The 17,638-nt window shown below is 45.2% G+C and overlaps 1 protein-coding gene across 3 annotated transcripts in view; it reads left to right on the forward strand.

Moving 5' to 3' along the window:
* Positions 1-17,638, forward strand: part of ELP1 (elongator complex protein 1) — an 882,162-nt gene that overhangs the window by 481,796 nt on the left and 382,728 nt on the right. For all 3 annotated transcript variants that reach the window (XM_033918172.1, XM_033918151.1, XM_033918160.1), the window contains exon 24: positions 383-531. In XM_033918172.1, coding sequence (XP_033774063.1) covers positions 383-531 — 149 coding nt within the window. The remainder of the gene's footprint in view (positions 1-382; positions 532-17,638) is intronic.

Below are 17,638 nucleotides of genomic sequence, written 5' to 3' on the forward strand. Positions count from 1 at the left end.
TCAGGCCAGGGGTGCAGTAAGAAGAGTTGTAATCCAGGTTTCCAGTTTTCTGAGGTGACAGATCTCCCTGTCAGCAGTTTCTGCTGTGTCTGCAGTGTGTTTCCATTCAGCACAGAGCACAGTGAGTAAGGGCTGACAGCCTAAATCAGCGCATTTGAGGGGGTCTTAAAAAGAAGTTTTCAAGAGGCTTCCCTTTTTGCCCTACCTCTGCCCACCTCTAAAATCATTTAAATTAAGGCAATGTGAAATAAAATAGAGTAAAAAATAAGGGAAAATAAATGGCAGCTATGGTTTCCTTAAATGGATAATGTAGCATCTTCCATGCACAGTATGGCACAATATCATGATGTAATTTTTATTTTGTCACATTTTTAATCCTCAGAGACTGCTCCTTTGGTGGGTGATGCTGTCAGTACAGAAGAAGCTCTGAAGTACTTATTGTTCCTGGTCGATGTTAATGAGCTGTATGATCATTCATTGGGGACATATGATTTTGATCTCGTTGTCATGGTGGCAGAGAAGTCTCAGAAGGTCTGGCTTTGTATATACATATAAGTTAAATAATTAGAGGTTAACCTTTTTACCATATCTTAAAAGCTTAGTATATATCCTAGATGAATTGGACCACAATTTCTGTAGCCTTTGGGTCTGTAATGAATGAGAAAACAGTATTGCAGAATACAATCAAGAATGAAAGGATGCTATTTGGCAACCAGTGGACTGGCAGCAACAGTAGATGACCATTAGACAATCAGAGTAAAATACTCAGATAGGACAATGCCATAACAGAGACAAAATTAATTCTTTGCTTGGTCATTACTGTGGTAATGCCAGAAATGGTATTCTAAATGTGACAATTTAGAAGAACTGAAACAAGTCTCGGTGAACTTGGAAGATGAAATGGACCAGATGAACAAGCTAAAGAGCCAGAAATCACCTGGACCATATGGTATGCACCTCAGAGTACTGAAAGAACTCATAAATGGAATTGCTGATAATATAACTTGAAAGCTGTAACCTATCATTAAAATATAGAGTGGTCAACCTTTTAAAAGGGTTCTGGCAAACTACAGCATTCTGGGAGGCTGACATCAGTGCCAGGCAAAATAAGAACTTTTATAAATAACAAAATTAATTAATACACAGATATGGGTTAATGGATTTGGCTAATGACAGTCTTCTGCTATAGTATTTTGAAGGTGTAAATAAATATGTAGGTAAAGATGAACCAGTTAATATAGTGTACAGTGGTGCCTCACACAACGAACTTAATTGGTTCCAGGAGCAAGTTTGTTATGTGAAACGTTCGTTATGTGAAACGCGTTTTCCCATAGGAATACATGTAAAAAAAAATAATTCGTTCTGCAGCATAAAATATGCTAAGATGACATAAAAAAAGATAAATTTTTGGTTATTATTTTTATTTAGATACATCTAAAAACATAATTGTTTTTTAAAACAACACACATTTTTTAAATTTAAAGACAGACTAAGTAGAGTCTAATTTTACAGTGAGAGGGCAGAGTCTCAGCGGCAAAAACTGGGACTTAACTGTTCATTTTTTTTTTTTTCTACCGTGTTTCCCCGATGATAAGGCAGGGCCATCAAATAAGACAGCCCCCCCTTTTTAGAAAAAAATGTAAAATAAGGCACCCCCCCGCAAATAAGCCACCCACCGATACCTGCGCTTACCCGAATCGGGTGGTACGGTGGGTGACTCCGTGTGGTCCTTGGCACCCCCGACACGATCGGGGCAAGAGGGAGCTCAAGCCCTCTTGCCCCCCCGACTCCCCGACACGATCGGGGCAAGAGGGAGCCCAAGCCCTCTTGCCCCCCGACTCCCCGACACGATCGGGGCAAGAGGGAGCCCAAGCCCTCTTGCCCCCCCCGACTCCCCGACACGATCGGGGCAAGAGGGAGCCCAAGCCCTCTTGCCCCCCCCGACTCCCCGACACGATCGGGGCAAGAGGGAGCTCAAGCCCTCTTGCCCCCCCCCCGACTCCCCGACACGATCGGGGCAAGAGGGAGCCCAAGCCCTCTTGCCCCCCCGACTCCCCGACACGATCGGGGCAAGAGGGAGCCCAAGCCCTCTTGCCCCCCCGACTTCCCGACACGATCGGGCCAGGAGGGAGCCCAAGTCCTCCTGGCCACGGCGACCCCCTAACCCCACCCTGCACTACATTACGGGCAGGAGGGATCCCAGGCCCTCCTGCCCTCGACGCAAACCCCCCCTCCCCCCAACGACCGCCCCCCCCCAAGAACCTCCGACCGCCCCCCAGCCGACCCGCGACCCCCCTGGCCGACCCCCACGACACCCCCAACCCCCTTCCCCGTACCTTTCTGTAGTTGGCCGGACAGACAGGAGCCAAACCCGCCTGTCCGGCAGGCAGCCAACGACGGAATGAGGCCGGATTGGCCCATCCGTCCCAAAGCTCCGCCTACTGGTGGGGCCTAAGGCGCCTGGGCCAATCAGAATAGGCCCGGGAGCCTTAGGTCCCTCCTGGGGGCAGGGCCTGAGGCACATGGTCGGGTTGGGCCCATGTGCCTCAGGCCCCGCCCCCAGGAGGGACCTAAGGCTCCCGGGCCTATTCTGATTGGCCCAGGCGCCTTAGGCCCCACCAGTAGGCGGAGCTTTGGGACGGATGGGCCAATCCGGCCTCATTCCGTCGTTGGCTGCCTGCCGGACAGGCGGGTTTGGCTCCCGTCTGTCCGGCCAACTACAGAAAGGTACGGGGAAGGGGGTTGGGGGTGTCGTGGGGGTCGGCCAGGGGGGTCGCGGGTCGGCTGGGGGGCGGTCGGAGGTTCTTGGGGGGGGCGGTCGTTGGGGGGAGGGGGGGTTTGCGTCGAGGGCAGGAGGGCCTGGGATCCCTCCTGCCCGTAATGTAGTGCAGGGTGGGGTTAGGGGGTCGCCGTGGCCAGGAGGACTTGGGCTCCCTCCTGGCCCGATCGTGTCGGGGAGTCGGGGGGGCAAGAGGGCTTGGGCTCCCTCTTGCCCCGATCGTGTCGGGGAGTCGGGGGGGGCAAGAGGGCTTGGGCTCCCTCTTGCCCCGATCGTGTCGGGGAGTCGGGGGGGCAAGAGGGCTTGAGCTCCCTCTTGCCCCGATCGTGTCGGGGAGTCGGGGGGGGCAAGAGGGCTTGGGCTCCCTCTTGCCCCGATCGTGTCGGGGAGTCGGGGGGGGCAAGAGGGCTTGGGCTCCCTCTTGCCCCGATCGTGTCGGGGAGTCGGGGGGGCAAGAGGGCTTGGGCTCCCTCTTGCCCCGATCGTGTCGGGGAGTCGGGGGGGCAAGAGGGCTTGGGCTCCCTCTTGCCCCGATCGTGTCGGGGAGTCGGGGGGGGGCAAGAGGGAGCCAGGCGGAGAGAGGGCAGTTAAGCGCAGTGCCTGCGCGGAAGGATGCAGCTCGGGCGACTTCGTTGTGTGAAACGAAGTTCGTTGTACGAATCAAGACATAAAGTTCGTTGTGCGCAGCGTTCGCTGTGCGAGGCGTCCGTTATGCGAGGCACCACTGTATCTAGATTTTAAGGGAGCATTTTACAAAATTCTTCATGAGAAACTTCTGAAAAAAAATTTAAAAGCCATGGGATAAGAAGCAACTGTATCTGAAGGTACACTGCTTTAATAGCTTTTGGGCTTGCAGGCAATTAAATATAATGTCTTGTTGGAATGGTATCAGGTTAATTGGCTATTTCCCTCCATAGATGAAGGTGAATAGTGGAGTATCTCAGGGATCTGTACTGGGGTGGATGTTTTTTTGCATATTCATAAATGATCTGGAAATGGGAGCAGTGAGATAAAGTGATCAGATTTGCAAGATGACCTAAAATTATTCAAAGTTGTAAAATCACTTGATTTATGAGAAATTGCAGATTAAATTTAATGTGTAAAAGTGCAAATTATAGCTATACTATGCTTGGTTCCACATTAACCACTCAAAATAAATAGTTAGGTAATGTGTTTATCTTCTGTTCAGTGTATGACAACAGCCAAAACAACAAAGGTTAGATAATTAAGAAAGGAATAGAGAATAAAGCAGAAAAGTATCATAATGTTTCAAGTTTAATTAAAAAGCTTGATTAAATCACAGTTTCATATTTCAAAGCGATGTACAGTATAAAAATAGGGAAGACAGACTGCATTTATTACAATAAGACATGTACCCAAACATACAAGGGGAAAAGAGTGGAACTACAAATTAATTAAAGAAAAGTGAGACAAAAAAGGTTAAAATAAGAGGGAAGGGGTAACTTTATCCATTAAAAATAAGATAGCCTCGTTGAAAATTCAAGCTTCGAATGCATTTGTGTTGCTTCATAGTATAACCGTATCATGAGTATTGTGTGCAATTCTGGTCCTTGTATCTCAGAAAAGATACTGTAGAATTAGAACAGGTATGGAGAAGGATAACAAATGATTAAACAAATGGAATGACTCTTCAAATGAGGAAAGCCTAGGGAGATGAGGGCTCTTAAGTTTGGACAAGAGGCAACCAAGGGGAGATCCAGCAGAGGTCTTTAATATCTGAGTGATGTGAAAGGGATAAATGCAAATTTTTTACTTCATAAAGTACGAAGACTGGGGAACGTCCAGAATACTTTTTTTTTTTTTTTTTAATTCAGTACATAGGTGGAGAGTCATTTTTGATAGGACATTTAAGTCCAGAATCCAGATCAAGATGTCCAACATTCAGGACCAATAATCAAAAAGACATCCAGGAGCGTTCTGCAGGCCGCTCAAACATTTTGCTTATCCGACCATAAATACATCCAAGGCAAGACATAAAGAACTGCCCATTATAGAGTTGCAAGACGTCTAGCATAGGCGATCTGTTAGTTGTACCAGTAGATGTCCACGATGTCACCATGGTTGCATGTGTGTCCTGCACTTGGAACGATGATCTTTGTGAGTGTAGTGAGAGATTGTAGTAGGAGATAAGAGTGGCAGTTGGTGTTGTTTGCTGTTAAAAAAAAAAGATTCTGAAAGTGACTGCAAGCATGTTTGAGAGAGTGTGAGCTATAGTAAGAGAGAATGTATTTCTGAGAGTGAGTGTCCTCTCTGAGTGTGTTTGAGAGAGAGTGTGTGAGGGAGGGAGAGAATCTGGGATCGAAAAAGTGGATGATAGGGGAAAGGAGGGAGCCCAACCACTCCCAAATGGAGACCAAGGCTCTTGTGGGGCTGTCTTCGACATCAAAGGCACCTGTTGTTGCCTAGCATGGACAGCACCCACTCCCCCCCAACTTGCAGAGCGTCTCAGAGGGCATGGAGACACATCTGGAACTTTCTCCAAGGGTGAGTGTCACCTAGTGCCCTTCAGTATATGTGGCCCATTGCACAGCACCTTTTCCACGACACCACCCAGAAATGTATCTTTTCAGTTACTGTGCCTATAAACTGGAACTCACTATCACTCTTACTTAAGAGAGGAAGAAAATATTGATAAATTTAAAACAACCTAAAAACTTTTTTATTCAAGTACGCCTACTGCATATGATATCCTCTCCATGCTAGACCACCTACTTCCCTTAAAATCAACTAAAGAAGAGCATAACATCCCTCCCCCATTGTGTAGACCCTCCTTGTTTCTCTTTCCTATTAAGACTGTAATTCTACCCCACTCTCCTAGGTGTCTGTTTGTCTTGTCTTGGTTTACGTCTTAATTATATATCCCCCCCCAAATTTTTATACATATTTTAACATGTATTGGGCATCGCTTTGACAATTTATAAGTAGGGTTTTTTGTTGTTTTTTAAAATTCTTTATTTATCATTATATATATAAATTAACATTTATATATAAAAGAGAAAAAAGGAGATCTTCCACATTTCTAGAGGAAATAAAAATACATGGATCAACTTACCCATACATAATTAACAATACTCAATTTCTATTTAGTTCACATTCTGGGAGAGACAATTCATATACGAGAGATTAATTATAAAAGAAATAAAACATAGGAAATTTAGTAGTGTTACATCTTCAAACTATTTAAGGGTATCCTAATTTTCTTTAGAGGTATTGGATATTGTTATTCCCTTTTCTTCAAGAAAAAATTGTAATTGAGAGGGCTCAAAAAATATATAGGAATTTTGATCCAAAAGGATCTTACATTTACAGGGATATCTCAATTGAAATTTGGCCCCCAGTGAAATTACAAACTGTTTCAATTCAAGAAACCTTTTCCGTCTGGTTTAAGTTGATTTTGAGACGTCTGTAAACAGACTGATCTTACTGTCCAGAAAGGTCACTTCTTTCAGCCTTAAAAAAACAGCCTAAGAAGTGCCTCTTTGTCTTGTTGAAAGACAAATGTCACCAAGATTCAAAAGACTAGGAAGTTCGGGAGAGATGACTGGGGCTGAAGCTTTCTGTTTGGATGCTTACAAGAAGTATATTCTATGTAAAGGAGGGAGTCCGGTCTCCGGATATTTAAATATTTTGAAAATTATATGAAAATGCTGAATCTTAGAATTCTCAATTTTCCTAAAGTGCTAACAATATCTCCTAAAGACTTAGAGGGGCATAATCGAAAGGGACGTCTAAGTCCGTTTACGTCTATCTCACAAGTTGTCCAAAGTTAAAAAGACACATTTTCGAAAGAGACGTCCAACTTTTTTTTACTTTTGAAAATCGTCTAATTATATGTCCTGCCGATCTGATCATCCAAGCCACTAAATCATCCATCTTTATACCACATTTTTGTCTAACTTTCTGTCCAAGTCCAAAACGCCTAGAACAAGACCTGTTGGACGTGGGAGGGGTCTGCAAAGTGACGGATTGAACACCCAGACATGCCACCTAAATAGTGGAGTACCTTACAGGGCACTGCTGTGAACTTCACAAAAAGGGTGCCATGGCTTCTCCTCCCTACAGCTCCCTTATAGGTCACTCTGAGCCCCCCCAAACCACCTCCAGAATCCCCTAGACCCACTTATCTACCACCCCAATAGCCCTTATGGCTTCAGGAGCCACTTATATGCCAGTAAAAAAGAGTTTTGGGGGTGTATAGGGGAGTGCACATGTTTAAGTATCAATGCAGTGATTACAGGAGCTTATGGGCATGGGTCCTCTTCTCTATGGGTCCCTAACCCACCCCCAAGATGACTTAAGCTGCCTCTGGGCTGGACGACTAGGCTTTCCTATGCCAGGCGGCCAGGTGATGATGGTCTGGAGGCTGAAATTTAAAGTTGTGAATAAAATTTTTATGGGGGTGGGGGGTTGGTGATCACTGGTGTAGTGTGTGGGGGGTCTGTGTTATGTGTTTTGAAGTGCTTATCTGGTGAGTTTAGGTGGATTTTTGTGACTTAGACCATGTCTTACATGGTCTAAGTCACAACGTCCAAGTTCCATCTAAGCTCTGTTGTAAAACTTTCGGTTTTACATGCTGTACGTCTAAGCCAGCCCATGTCCCGCCCAACTCCCGCCTTCGACACGCCTCCCGAAATGCCCCGTTTAGCTTTGGACGTTGAGCAGCACTATGAAGGCCTAGGTCGTTTTTAAATACGTCCAAAACCTGGTTTTATTATCGGCGCTTGGAAGTTTTTGAGAAATGTTCGTCCAAGTGCTGACTTAAGGACGTTTTTTGGACGTTTTTCTCTTTCGATTATGAGCCCCTTAGTCTATAAGTTCTTGAAAGAAATATTTAAATACCCGGAGACCGGACTCCCTCCTTTACAATTTTTAAGTGGTATATCAAAATTTTTAATAAACTTGGAAATGCCAACAAATTATCAGCGGGCTTCATCGAAGGAAAGTTGCTCAGTAACATTTTCTAGTTACTAAGCATGTTAAGTGGTAAATGGTAGCAAAAAATAGACCAGTTAGCTTGTACAGTCTGCTCAGTTATTCTGCTTGCCTCCGTTTTGGCAGATGGTTTGGCTCTGGTGAATCGGAGACTTTTCAAAACTAGATGTCTACAGAGCGTTCATGAGAAAGTAATCTCAAAAGCAGCAGATAGACCTTTTCTCTTCAAAATGTTTAAATTACGATTTTCAACAAGGCAGAATTGGAACATTTTTCACTGAGTTTGCCCAAATAGCAAGAAGGTATGTTAGATATATTTTAGGTGGGACTTGGGCAGGCTTATGATCCTGGATCTTTTTCAGCGATAATGGAACATAAAAAAAAGGTCCAGGGCAAAATACATTTTTATCTAGACCTGTTTCAGTCAAAACTGAGTCAGAAAAAGGTGCCCTAACTGACCTGTTAACAGTTTGTAAAGATTAAGGCATGACCCCTTCTTAATCCTCCATTGGTCACTGACCTCCTCAAAGATGTGACATTGATGATAGATACAATGCCCTATAATACATCCAGATATGATGACCATTCCTAAGAAGGCAGCAGACAAGTAGATGGAGTAGCCTAGTGGTCAGTGCAGGGGACAGTGAACAGCAAGACCCAGGTTCAGTTTCCAGTTTAACTCTTTCTTTTCAGTACAAATATATGAGCCCTCCTGGAACATAGAAATACTTCCTCTACCTAAATATATGTGACCTGCAAGCCTGGAGGCTTCTATAGTGGTGGGCCTTCAGGTACAGTAGGTTTTCTCTGTTTTTGGAGGTTTTGCCATGCAATATGAAGGGGTTTAGGGATTTGTACCTGGGTCCCTTTATGTGAAGTCCACTACACTGACCACTAGGCTGCTCCTCTGCACTGTGTGATATCTGTATGGTCAGTTCACTAGGAATGCTGCCGGATAGATCTCTTATCACTTGTTTTCTAAATTTTTCCATGGGTTACATTTTTAATTTATCACCTCTCCAGACCAGTACAGCTTCACTGATGGGTAAATACTTCAGCGATGGTCGCCCCAAGTGCTCGTGTTGGACTCTCCCGTTCCTCTTTGGGGGTTAGTTTGTCTCAGTCTCCGTTGATGGCTCCATTCTTCTAATCTGGTGCAGGGGGTGAGTCTGGATCAGCCCCAGTGGACAGTTTTTATCAAGGACCCCAGTCGCTCAGCTCAGGGCTGCTGGTCTTAGGAGGAGGCATCTTGGTCAATCAATGTTCTGAAGGCCAGAGTCAACCGGGTGGGTTGCTAGTGTTCCAGACATTGTTGACGGGCAAGTCTGTTCGGGTTCTCTCGGACAATGCCTCAACAGTGACTTATGTCAATCATCAGGGGGGAACCAGGAGTTGACTGGTGATACAGTAGGTGACTCTGCTCATGGTCTGAGCAGAGTTGTATCTTCTGGACATCTCGGCTTCCCACGTAGCAGGAGTAGAGAATGTTCAGGCAGACTTCTTCAGTTGTCACATGCCAGATCCCAAAGAATAGTGTCTTGGTCCCACAGCTTTTGAGTTGATTGTGCAGGCTTGGGGGCATCCCGTCATGGATCTGGCCACGAGTGTCAATGGCAAAGTGCCTTGGTTCTTCAGTCGGTGCAGGGATGTTCAGGCCAAGGGGCTGGCCTGGCCATCAGCGGATTCCTTGTATGTGTTTCCTCCATGGCTGATGGGGAGCAGAGTCCTTTGCATTGCTCAGCACCCCGGCTGTGTGATTCTGGTGACTCCAGACTGGCCCAGGCACCCGTGGTACATGGATCTGGTTCGTCTTCTGGTGGTAGATCCTCTTCTGCTGCCCCTCTCGCCTAACCTTCTGTCTCGGAGACCCATTCCAATGTTCGATCCGGGTCCCTTTTGTCTTACGGCTTGGCTCTTGAGAGGGAATGCCTATGTAAGAAAGGTTATTCAGATAAAGTGATCTAATCTAATATAATCTAATGCTTGACTTTATATACCGAATCATCATTCAAGGAAAGCTCGACTCGGTTTACAGTAGTTAAGGTAACAAGTAAAAACCATAAAAGACTAAATTTGAAAAAGTTAATTTTCAAAGTGTTTAGCAAATAGAGTGGTTTTTAAAGATTTGTGAAAAGATTGAAGTGAGCCAGAACTACTTAAAAGAAGTGGAAGATCATTCCAAAGTTGGGATAGCTTAAAAATCAGAGATTGACTAAAAGACTTAACTCCTTTAATCCCTTTTTTGGAAGGAAGAGATAATTTGACTTGTTGGTCACCTCTTGCAAAAGAGAATCTATAAGCATTCTAGGATAGAGGAAGTAGAGGAGTAAAAATCCCATATAGGATTTTAAAAACAACACAGGCACATTTAAATTGAACTCTAAAACAAATCAGGAGCCAATGAAGACTCTGAAGTAACGGCGTCACGTGATCAAATTTACATTTCCCAAAACTCAGTTTTGCAGCAGTATTTTGAATTAATTGCAATCTATAAAGGCAAGTTTTTGTGATACGAAGGTAAATAACATTGCAATAATCGAGGCAAGATAATATAATTGACTGAACTAAGATGGAAAAGTGACGATGATGAAAGAGATGTCTAACCTTCCTCAGTATACGTAGATTTAAAAAACATTTCTTGACCACAGAGTTAATTTGATCCTTAAAAGAGAGAGAGAAGTCAAAAAGAACTCCTAAAACCTTGGCAGAAACCTCAGTCTGTAGATAGGACCAAGAAACTAAAGCTACAGAAAGAGGGAGACAGTCCAATTTTGGGCCTAACCATAATAATTTGGCTTAGTTGTGTTCAGCTTCATCCGGACAAACTGAACCCAGGCTTGAAGTTTTGAGATACAAAGATTTACTTTAGATGCTAGGTCAGTAATGTCCGGATCTATCTCTATCAATATGAAAATATCGTCCGCATAAGTGAATAGAGTTTCCCAAATTGATAGAGATTGAATAATTGGAGAAAGTGGGGAACCCTGAGGAACCCCACAAGGAGGCTGCCAGAAATTAGAAGTATTGGGGGGTCACATGATGCCAGGCACTTGAACGGACGTGTCTCTTTCCCAGCTCCGGGCCGTGCCGACAAAACCTGCTTTGTAATATTTGCATTTTTCATTTCCTTTCGGCTCCTGCTCTGTATTTCTGTTACCTTTGTTTTGCTGCCTCCAAGGAACGTTTCTCCGAAGTGCTTCGTCTGTGCGATGACTGCTAAATCGCAGCGGGGCACCCGAGATAAAGTGAAGCAGCCGGAACCAAAGATGGCGGATAGCCACAAGGTTCCCATGTTTACACTCCAGGAAGCCGCGGTGCAAGAACTAACCCGCTCTCTAACCCTAGTGATGGAGGATAAACTCGCTAAGATTCACACGTTTATGGAGGACATTAAAGAAAGCCTTGACTCACATGCTGGCCACTTGCAACGCGCCGAGGACCATGTTGCCAGACAGGAAGATCAAGCTGCCAACTTTGAGGAGAGGATCCGAGTTCTGGAGTCTGCTAATAAAACTCTGCTGGATCGCGTCGATGACCATGAGAACCGGGGTAGGAGAAAGAACCTACGTTTTATTGGGTTCCCTGCTTCCATTCTGGACGTAGACCTTCGTACTTGCCTGGAAAGTTGGCTGCTCAAAGTCCTAGACCCCCAGGATCTGGGCCTGCTTATCCAAATCGAGCGGGCGCACCGTGTGGGCCAACGGAAGGATGAGGCTGATATTCGACCGCGCCCTGTACTTGCCCGGTTCCTTAACTTTGCGGTTAAGGAACGGATCCTAGCTCACTATTGCAAAGGGGTGGATTTTGCTTATGAAGGGCGCAAAATCTTAATCTTTCAGGATTTCTCCCCCCAAGTTTCCTCCAGGCGTAAAGCGATGGCGCTTCTCTGCAACACCTTGTTTCGCCGCAATATACGAGTCTCCCTCCTCTATCCAGCCCGGGCACGGGTCTACTATAACAACAAGGTCCATTACCTGGAAACGCCCCAAGAGATGGAACAATTTGTGCTTCAATTGCCTGCTCCTGTGAATCCAGTGTATGCACCCCCCTGAACTTTGAACTTTCCACTTTGGGGAACCAAATTTATGCTTGGCGGCATGGCCGCTCGTGTTCTTCCTTGATACGCCATTTTGAGTGTATGGCGGCAGAATGATTTGCTCACTGTTCCTGGCCAGCGGCTCGTTATGCCCTGGAGACTGTTATTTGACTTTTTTGCCTTTCCTGCCCGCAATTATTTCGGTGTTACCTGTTTCTTTGGTTCTTTGTTACCACTGTGGAACATTTGGGGGTTCTCACTCTGTTTTGATTGTATATTTACGCTCCCTCTGGCTGAGTGCCTAGGGGTCATTTTATAACCTCTCTATTTCTCTTATATTTCCCTGCTGTGAAGGAGATAATTTTTCTTTTTTCTGTTCCAGTTTAATAGCTGCTTTTGTTTGATGAGTCTTGCTCTGCGTGTGGGGCATGGCCTGGAGCTGTTTGCTGTTTGCTGTTCTTATATTTTCCTTATCATTCTTTTTTCTTTATTCTGGGTAGACTGTATGGTCTTGGGGGGTGGGGGGATGGTTTGATTGTGGGGGGGGAGTGTATGGGGTTCTTGTATGCGACTGTGTGTATGGGTTATGCTTGTGTATGTTGATTCTCGATGTCGGGCTCACGCCTATTCCTTTGCTTGGTTCCTTTTCAACGCTGTCATTCATATGTGGAGGGGGATGTGGCTGGGACGTCCTCTGCTCTGTTTTACTGTATGTACATGCTTTGCTATAAAAATTTATCTACCATATAATGCTATGTCATCTTTGAATGTGAAATCCCTTAATGTGGATGGGATCCACTCTCCCATCAAACGTGCTAAACTCCTCGCATACCTCAAGCGGAAGCGCACGGACGTAGCTTTCCTTCAGGAAACACACTTTACAGACGAGGAACATCATAAATTGAGGCGGGATTGGGTGGGACAAAATTGGCTTTGCTTCCTATAACTCTAGACAACGGGGGGTAGCCATTCTTATCCATAAGCATATCCCCTTTACCATTCTGCAACAAGTGTCGGACCCTGATGGGAGATACCTCATACTTGTGGGAGAACTCTGGGGGCAGTCCATTGTTTTTTGTAACATCTATGCACCTAACACCTACTCTCACCTTGTCGCTCTATTAGCTCCTCACACTTCTAGTTTGCTGGTGCTGGGGGGAGATTTTAACGTGATTGCCAATCCAGCTCTAGATTGCCAACCCGTTAGGGATGCTCCTAGAGGTCAATTCAACAGAGGCGTGAACTACCTCATGCGGGAATTGGGCTTGTTGGATGTGTGGAGAACTCTCCACCCTGAAGAGCGGGATTTTTCTTTTTATTCCCATCCCCATGTGTGTTACTCTCGTCTCGACTACTTCCTTGTCTCTGAGCTCTGGTTTCCCAAATTTGCATCGGCCTCCATGTTTGCTCCAACCTTATCTGATCACTCTTTGCTTAGCATCACTCTCCAGTTTTTGCGGTCCTCCGGTGGGTGCATATGGCGTATGTCTCCACAATTATACACAGATAAAGCCTTTCATGCTTATTTTTCCAAAAAATGGGAGGATTTTCTCCATACCAACTCTGTGTTGGATGTGGGCCCTGTTGTCTACTGGGAGGCCGCAAAGTCTGTCATGCATGGTCATATCTTGGCCTATTCTTCTGCTCTGAAGAAGCGATGGGAGAAAGAACTATTAGAACTCACTCGGGAATTGCAAGAGCACCGCCGGGTACACATCTCCCAGCTTACCCCACCGCTCTGGGCATCGCTGAAACAATTGAAAGATAAGATCAATCAACTTCTTGATACCAGAGCCCAACGCAGCATATACTTTTATAAATACAAACTGCATGCATGGGGTAATAAAACGGGACGCATGTTAGCTAACCTTGTTCGACCGCCCAAGGCCAAACACGTCATCACCGGCATTAAAGATCAGACGGGCATACTTCATACTAATCCAGCTGATATCTCGGCCCATTTTGTTCGTTTCTATCAAGATCTTTATTCGGCTTCCCCGGCTGACTTACCGGCCCGAGACGCCTTCTTTAAAGACCTACATCTGCCCTCCCTTTCGGAGGAGCAGGGGCGGATACTGAACTCCCCCATTACTGGGCAAGAACTTCAGGCAGCCATCGGTAAACTTACTCTAGCAAAAACACCGGGTCCTGACGGGATGGGACCGGAATTTTACAAACTACTGCCCCCTGATGCGTTGCCAGCTTTGCAGTCCTATTATACAGGTTTGCTGACTGAGCTTCCTCCTGGGGACACTCATAACCGGGCGCATGTTATTCTTCTCATGAAACCCAGTTGCCCACAGGATCAATTGGGCTCGTACAGACCGATTTCTCTTCTCAATCAAGATGTGAAGATCTTTGGTAGCATCTTGGCGGCCCATCTCAAAGTCTTCTTGCCAGATCTGATCCATGTGGATCAGGTTGGTTTTGTCCCCGTTCGTCACGCCTCCATGAATCTTTTAAAGGTTCTGGCGGTCTTACAATCTTCTCATGTGCCAGGGGACAGGGCCCTTATTGCCAGTCTTGACGTCGAGAAGGCGTTCGATATGGTCTCGTGGGACCATCTTTTTTGGGTGCTGGGACGGTTCGGCATTGTAGGAGATTTTGTGCGTTGGGTGGCGGCCCTTTACTGTCAACCCTCTTTCCAGCTTCTGGTGAATGGGGATCTGTCTGACTCCTTCCCTTTGGGGCGGGGGACTCGCCAAGGTTGCCCGTTCTCTCTCCTGCTGTTTTTGCTTTCCCTAGAGCCCCTGGCGCAACGTATTTGTCATGAGGGTATCCGCCTGGGGACCCACGAGTTTCGCATTAGTCTATTTGCTGACGATATGCTTCTCTATATTAATCATGCTGACATCCACTTGCCCCGGCTTATACAATCCTACGGGCGTTTTTCGGGCCTTAAGATAAATTTTGATAAAACAGAGGCTCTCCTGTTGGGGACCTCGGGTGAGCCCCGCTGGACAGAGACCTTGGGTGTGCGGGTGACCCCTGGGAAACTTAAATATTTAGGTATCATGTTATATTGTGACCACAAACGTTTATATGCAGCCAACATCACCGCCACACTTGGTAATATCAAAACCCTTTGCCACCGGTGGCGCAGCTTACCGTTGTCACTCATGGGAAGGGTTGCATTGGTCAAGATGGTGCTTTTCCCCAAACTATTGTACCCTCTCCAGACTATCCCCGTTTGGGTGTCTTCTTCTGACGAGAGGTCTTACCTCGCCACTATTCGATCTTTTATATGGCAGGACAAGGCATCTAGAATCAGTTTTCCTAAACTTATCAGAGCCAAACAGCATGAAGGTTTAGGTGTTCCTGATCTGCGAGCGTACAATGTTGCAGCATTGTTCCGCTGGATCCATGCCCAGCTGGTACCTGACCCCTGCCCCCCTTCCATGACAATCTTGGAGGCCTGTTGTTTTCCTCTTTCCTTTTCCTCCTTTTTGCATGGTTGTTCTATGGGGGGGACATGGCTTTACCCACTCTTCTCCGTCTTTTTCCTTTCTCCTCTCTTTTCAGAAGGCCTGGGCATGGTGGCGCACGAAACAGAAACTGATGCCTGGTTTTTCTCCTTTTCTCTCCCTTCTTCGCAACCTTGATTTCCCTCCTGGTATGCAGCGTCTCTGGGGTTTGTTGGATCGAGGGGAACGGGACACTACTGTGGGGGCTGTTTTGGATTTGGGAGGTGGGCTCTTCCCCCTCCTTTTCTCAGGTCCACTCCCAATGGGGTCTTCCCTTACACAATTTTCACACCTATTTCCAGATCAAGCATTACCTTACCCCTCTGCTTGCTCGTTATACCGGACGATGTGAGTGTGGGTCTCTTGATAAAAATTTTCTGGATACCCTGACTTCCATGAATACTGTTTCCCGCTGGTATTCTGCAAGCAGAGATTATCAACCTGACTTGTGTCTGATGCCCCTTGCTAGGGAGTGGTCTTCTGAACTGGGTAGGCCTGTCACGGTCCAGGATCTGCATACCTTTTTCCAGAACATTTATCTTTTTGTTAAAGCAGTATCTTTGCAGGAGATACAGTTTAAACTCCTCCATAGAGCGTATATCACCAGAATCCGAGGTTTGCATATGCATTTATGGACTGATGCTCTCTGTCTTCGTTGTAAACTGCAGCCCGGAACCTTCCTTCATACATTTTTTGAATGTCCGGAGCTCTCCCTTTGGAGTCATATACATCACTGTCTTGAAATGGTACTGCAATGCTCTTTTGACTGGAATTGTGTGGCACTCTTACTGGGGGATGTTCAGGATTTGATTCAGCAGAGTGTGGACTTCCCTGCTCAGAAATTCATTTTTCATGCTGTTCTCTTGGGCAAACAACTTGTCTTGCATCAGTGGTCTGCTGCTAAGGCCCCCGACTTTAGCCTCTGGCTTGCCAAGATGACCCTGCAGGCACACTTTGAACTGGACTCTTACTCTGTCAGACCCCAGGCCTTATGGACTGCCTACTGTGCTTTATGGGAACGTTTTCTGGCTCTATCCTCGCCTGCATCTCAATGACCTTTTTGTCCTCACGATATGGACTGCTTGGTTCTCATTTCTGCTTTTGTGTTGGTTTTTTTTAATAGCTTTTTCTTCTCCTTACTTGTTATTATTATTCGCTGACTGCTGTTGGTGAACCCAGACTAGCATATTCTTCATTTCCTTTGGTTGACTGGGTGTACGTGAGTTTTTGAACTGTATGCATGTGTGTATGACTGCGAGTGAGTTTCCATTGTGGAATCGTTTGGGGATTCACATGGCTCTCTTTATACTTCTGTCTCCTTGTTTTGTTTAGAAAAGTGCAATTGTGAACCGATTTTTGTATTGCTCTTCATGTGTTTGCTCTTGGATGCCACATGTATAATGTTACTGTTTTGTCTTTTTTGAATCCCTGCATCCTGTACATGGTTTCGATTGCCTAATAAACATGATATTACAAAAAAAAAAAAAGAAGAAGAAGTATTACCTTCAAAATTCACTGAGTAGGAACGATACAAAAGAAATTTAGAGAACCAGTCCAAAACTGCCTGATGGAGACCTATATCTGAAAGCAACTGAAGGAGAATGCCATGAATGGACTACATCGAACGCTGCAGATAAATCAAACTGGAGTAGAATAGAATATTTATTTTGGAGATGGATTTGTTGAATTTTTGAGAGAAGAGAAATCAGTAGGGTTTCAGTACTAAAATTAGAACGAAACCCATGTTGAAAAGACTGAAGTAAGGAAAATCTCTCTAGATAGTCAGTAAGTTGACCGGCTACAATTGATTCTAACATTTTTGTCAATAGAGGTATATTAGCAATTGGGCGATAGTGAGAAGGAATTGTAAGATCTAAGTCTGCTTTTTTTTTTAGAAGAGGAGTAAGTTATTTGTCCCATAGAATGTGAAAAGTATCCGTTTTCCAAAGAAAAATTCAGAAGGGCAGTTAGCCACGTTATAGCTTGAGAAGAGATATTAAGAAATAAATAAGATGGGAAAGGATCCAATGAATATTTACACTTTCTCATCCTTTCACACAATCTAGAAACTTGAAGTTCAGATATTGAAGTGAATGAATGCCAATAGCGGTCAACTGGTATTTCCTCTGTAAAGTGTTTAGGATGTGTAGGGAGATGCTCAATTTTGCTCGTAGGAAATGATTGTCTAATAAGAGACATTTTTTCTTGAAAAAAGCAAGCTAAGGTTTCAGCAGAAGAAGATGAGAAGTAATCAATTTTAGAATTGGTATTGGTCAAGGAACGCCAGACCTTAAAAAGAGTACCACTCTGGTTATTGGATTTAGCTATCTTACAACTCTTAGGGTCTCAGAGGCTCCACTTCTTGGGCTTATGTGCATGTGTGACGTATATTTGAAGAGTGGTGTG

This window comes from Geotrypetes seraphini, chromosome 1, assembly GCF_902459505.1.
Source record: "Geotrypetes seraphini chromosome 1, aGeoSer1.1, whole genome shotgun sequence".
NCBI classification, from domain to species: Eukaryota; Metazoa; Chordata; class Amphibia; order Gymnophiona; family Dermophiidae; genus Geotrypetes; species Geotrypetes seraphini.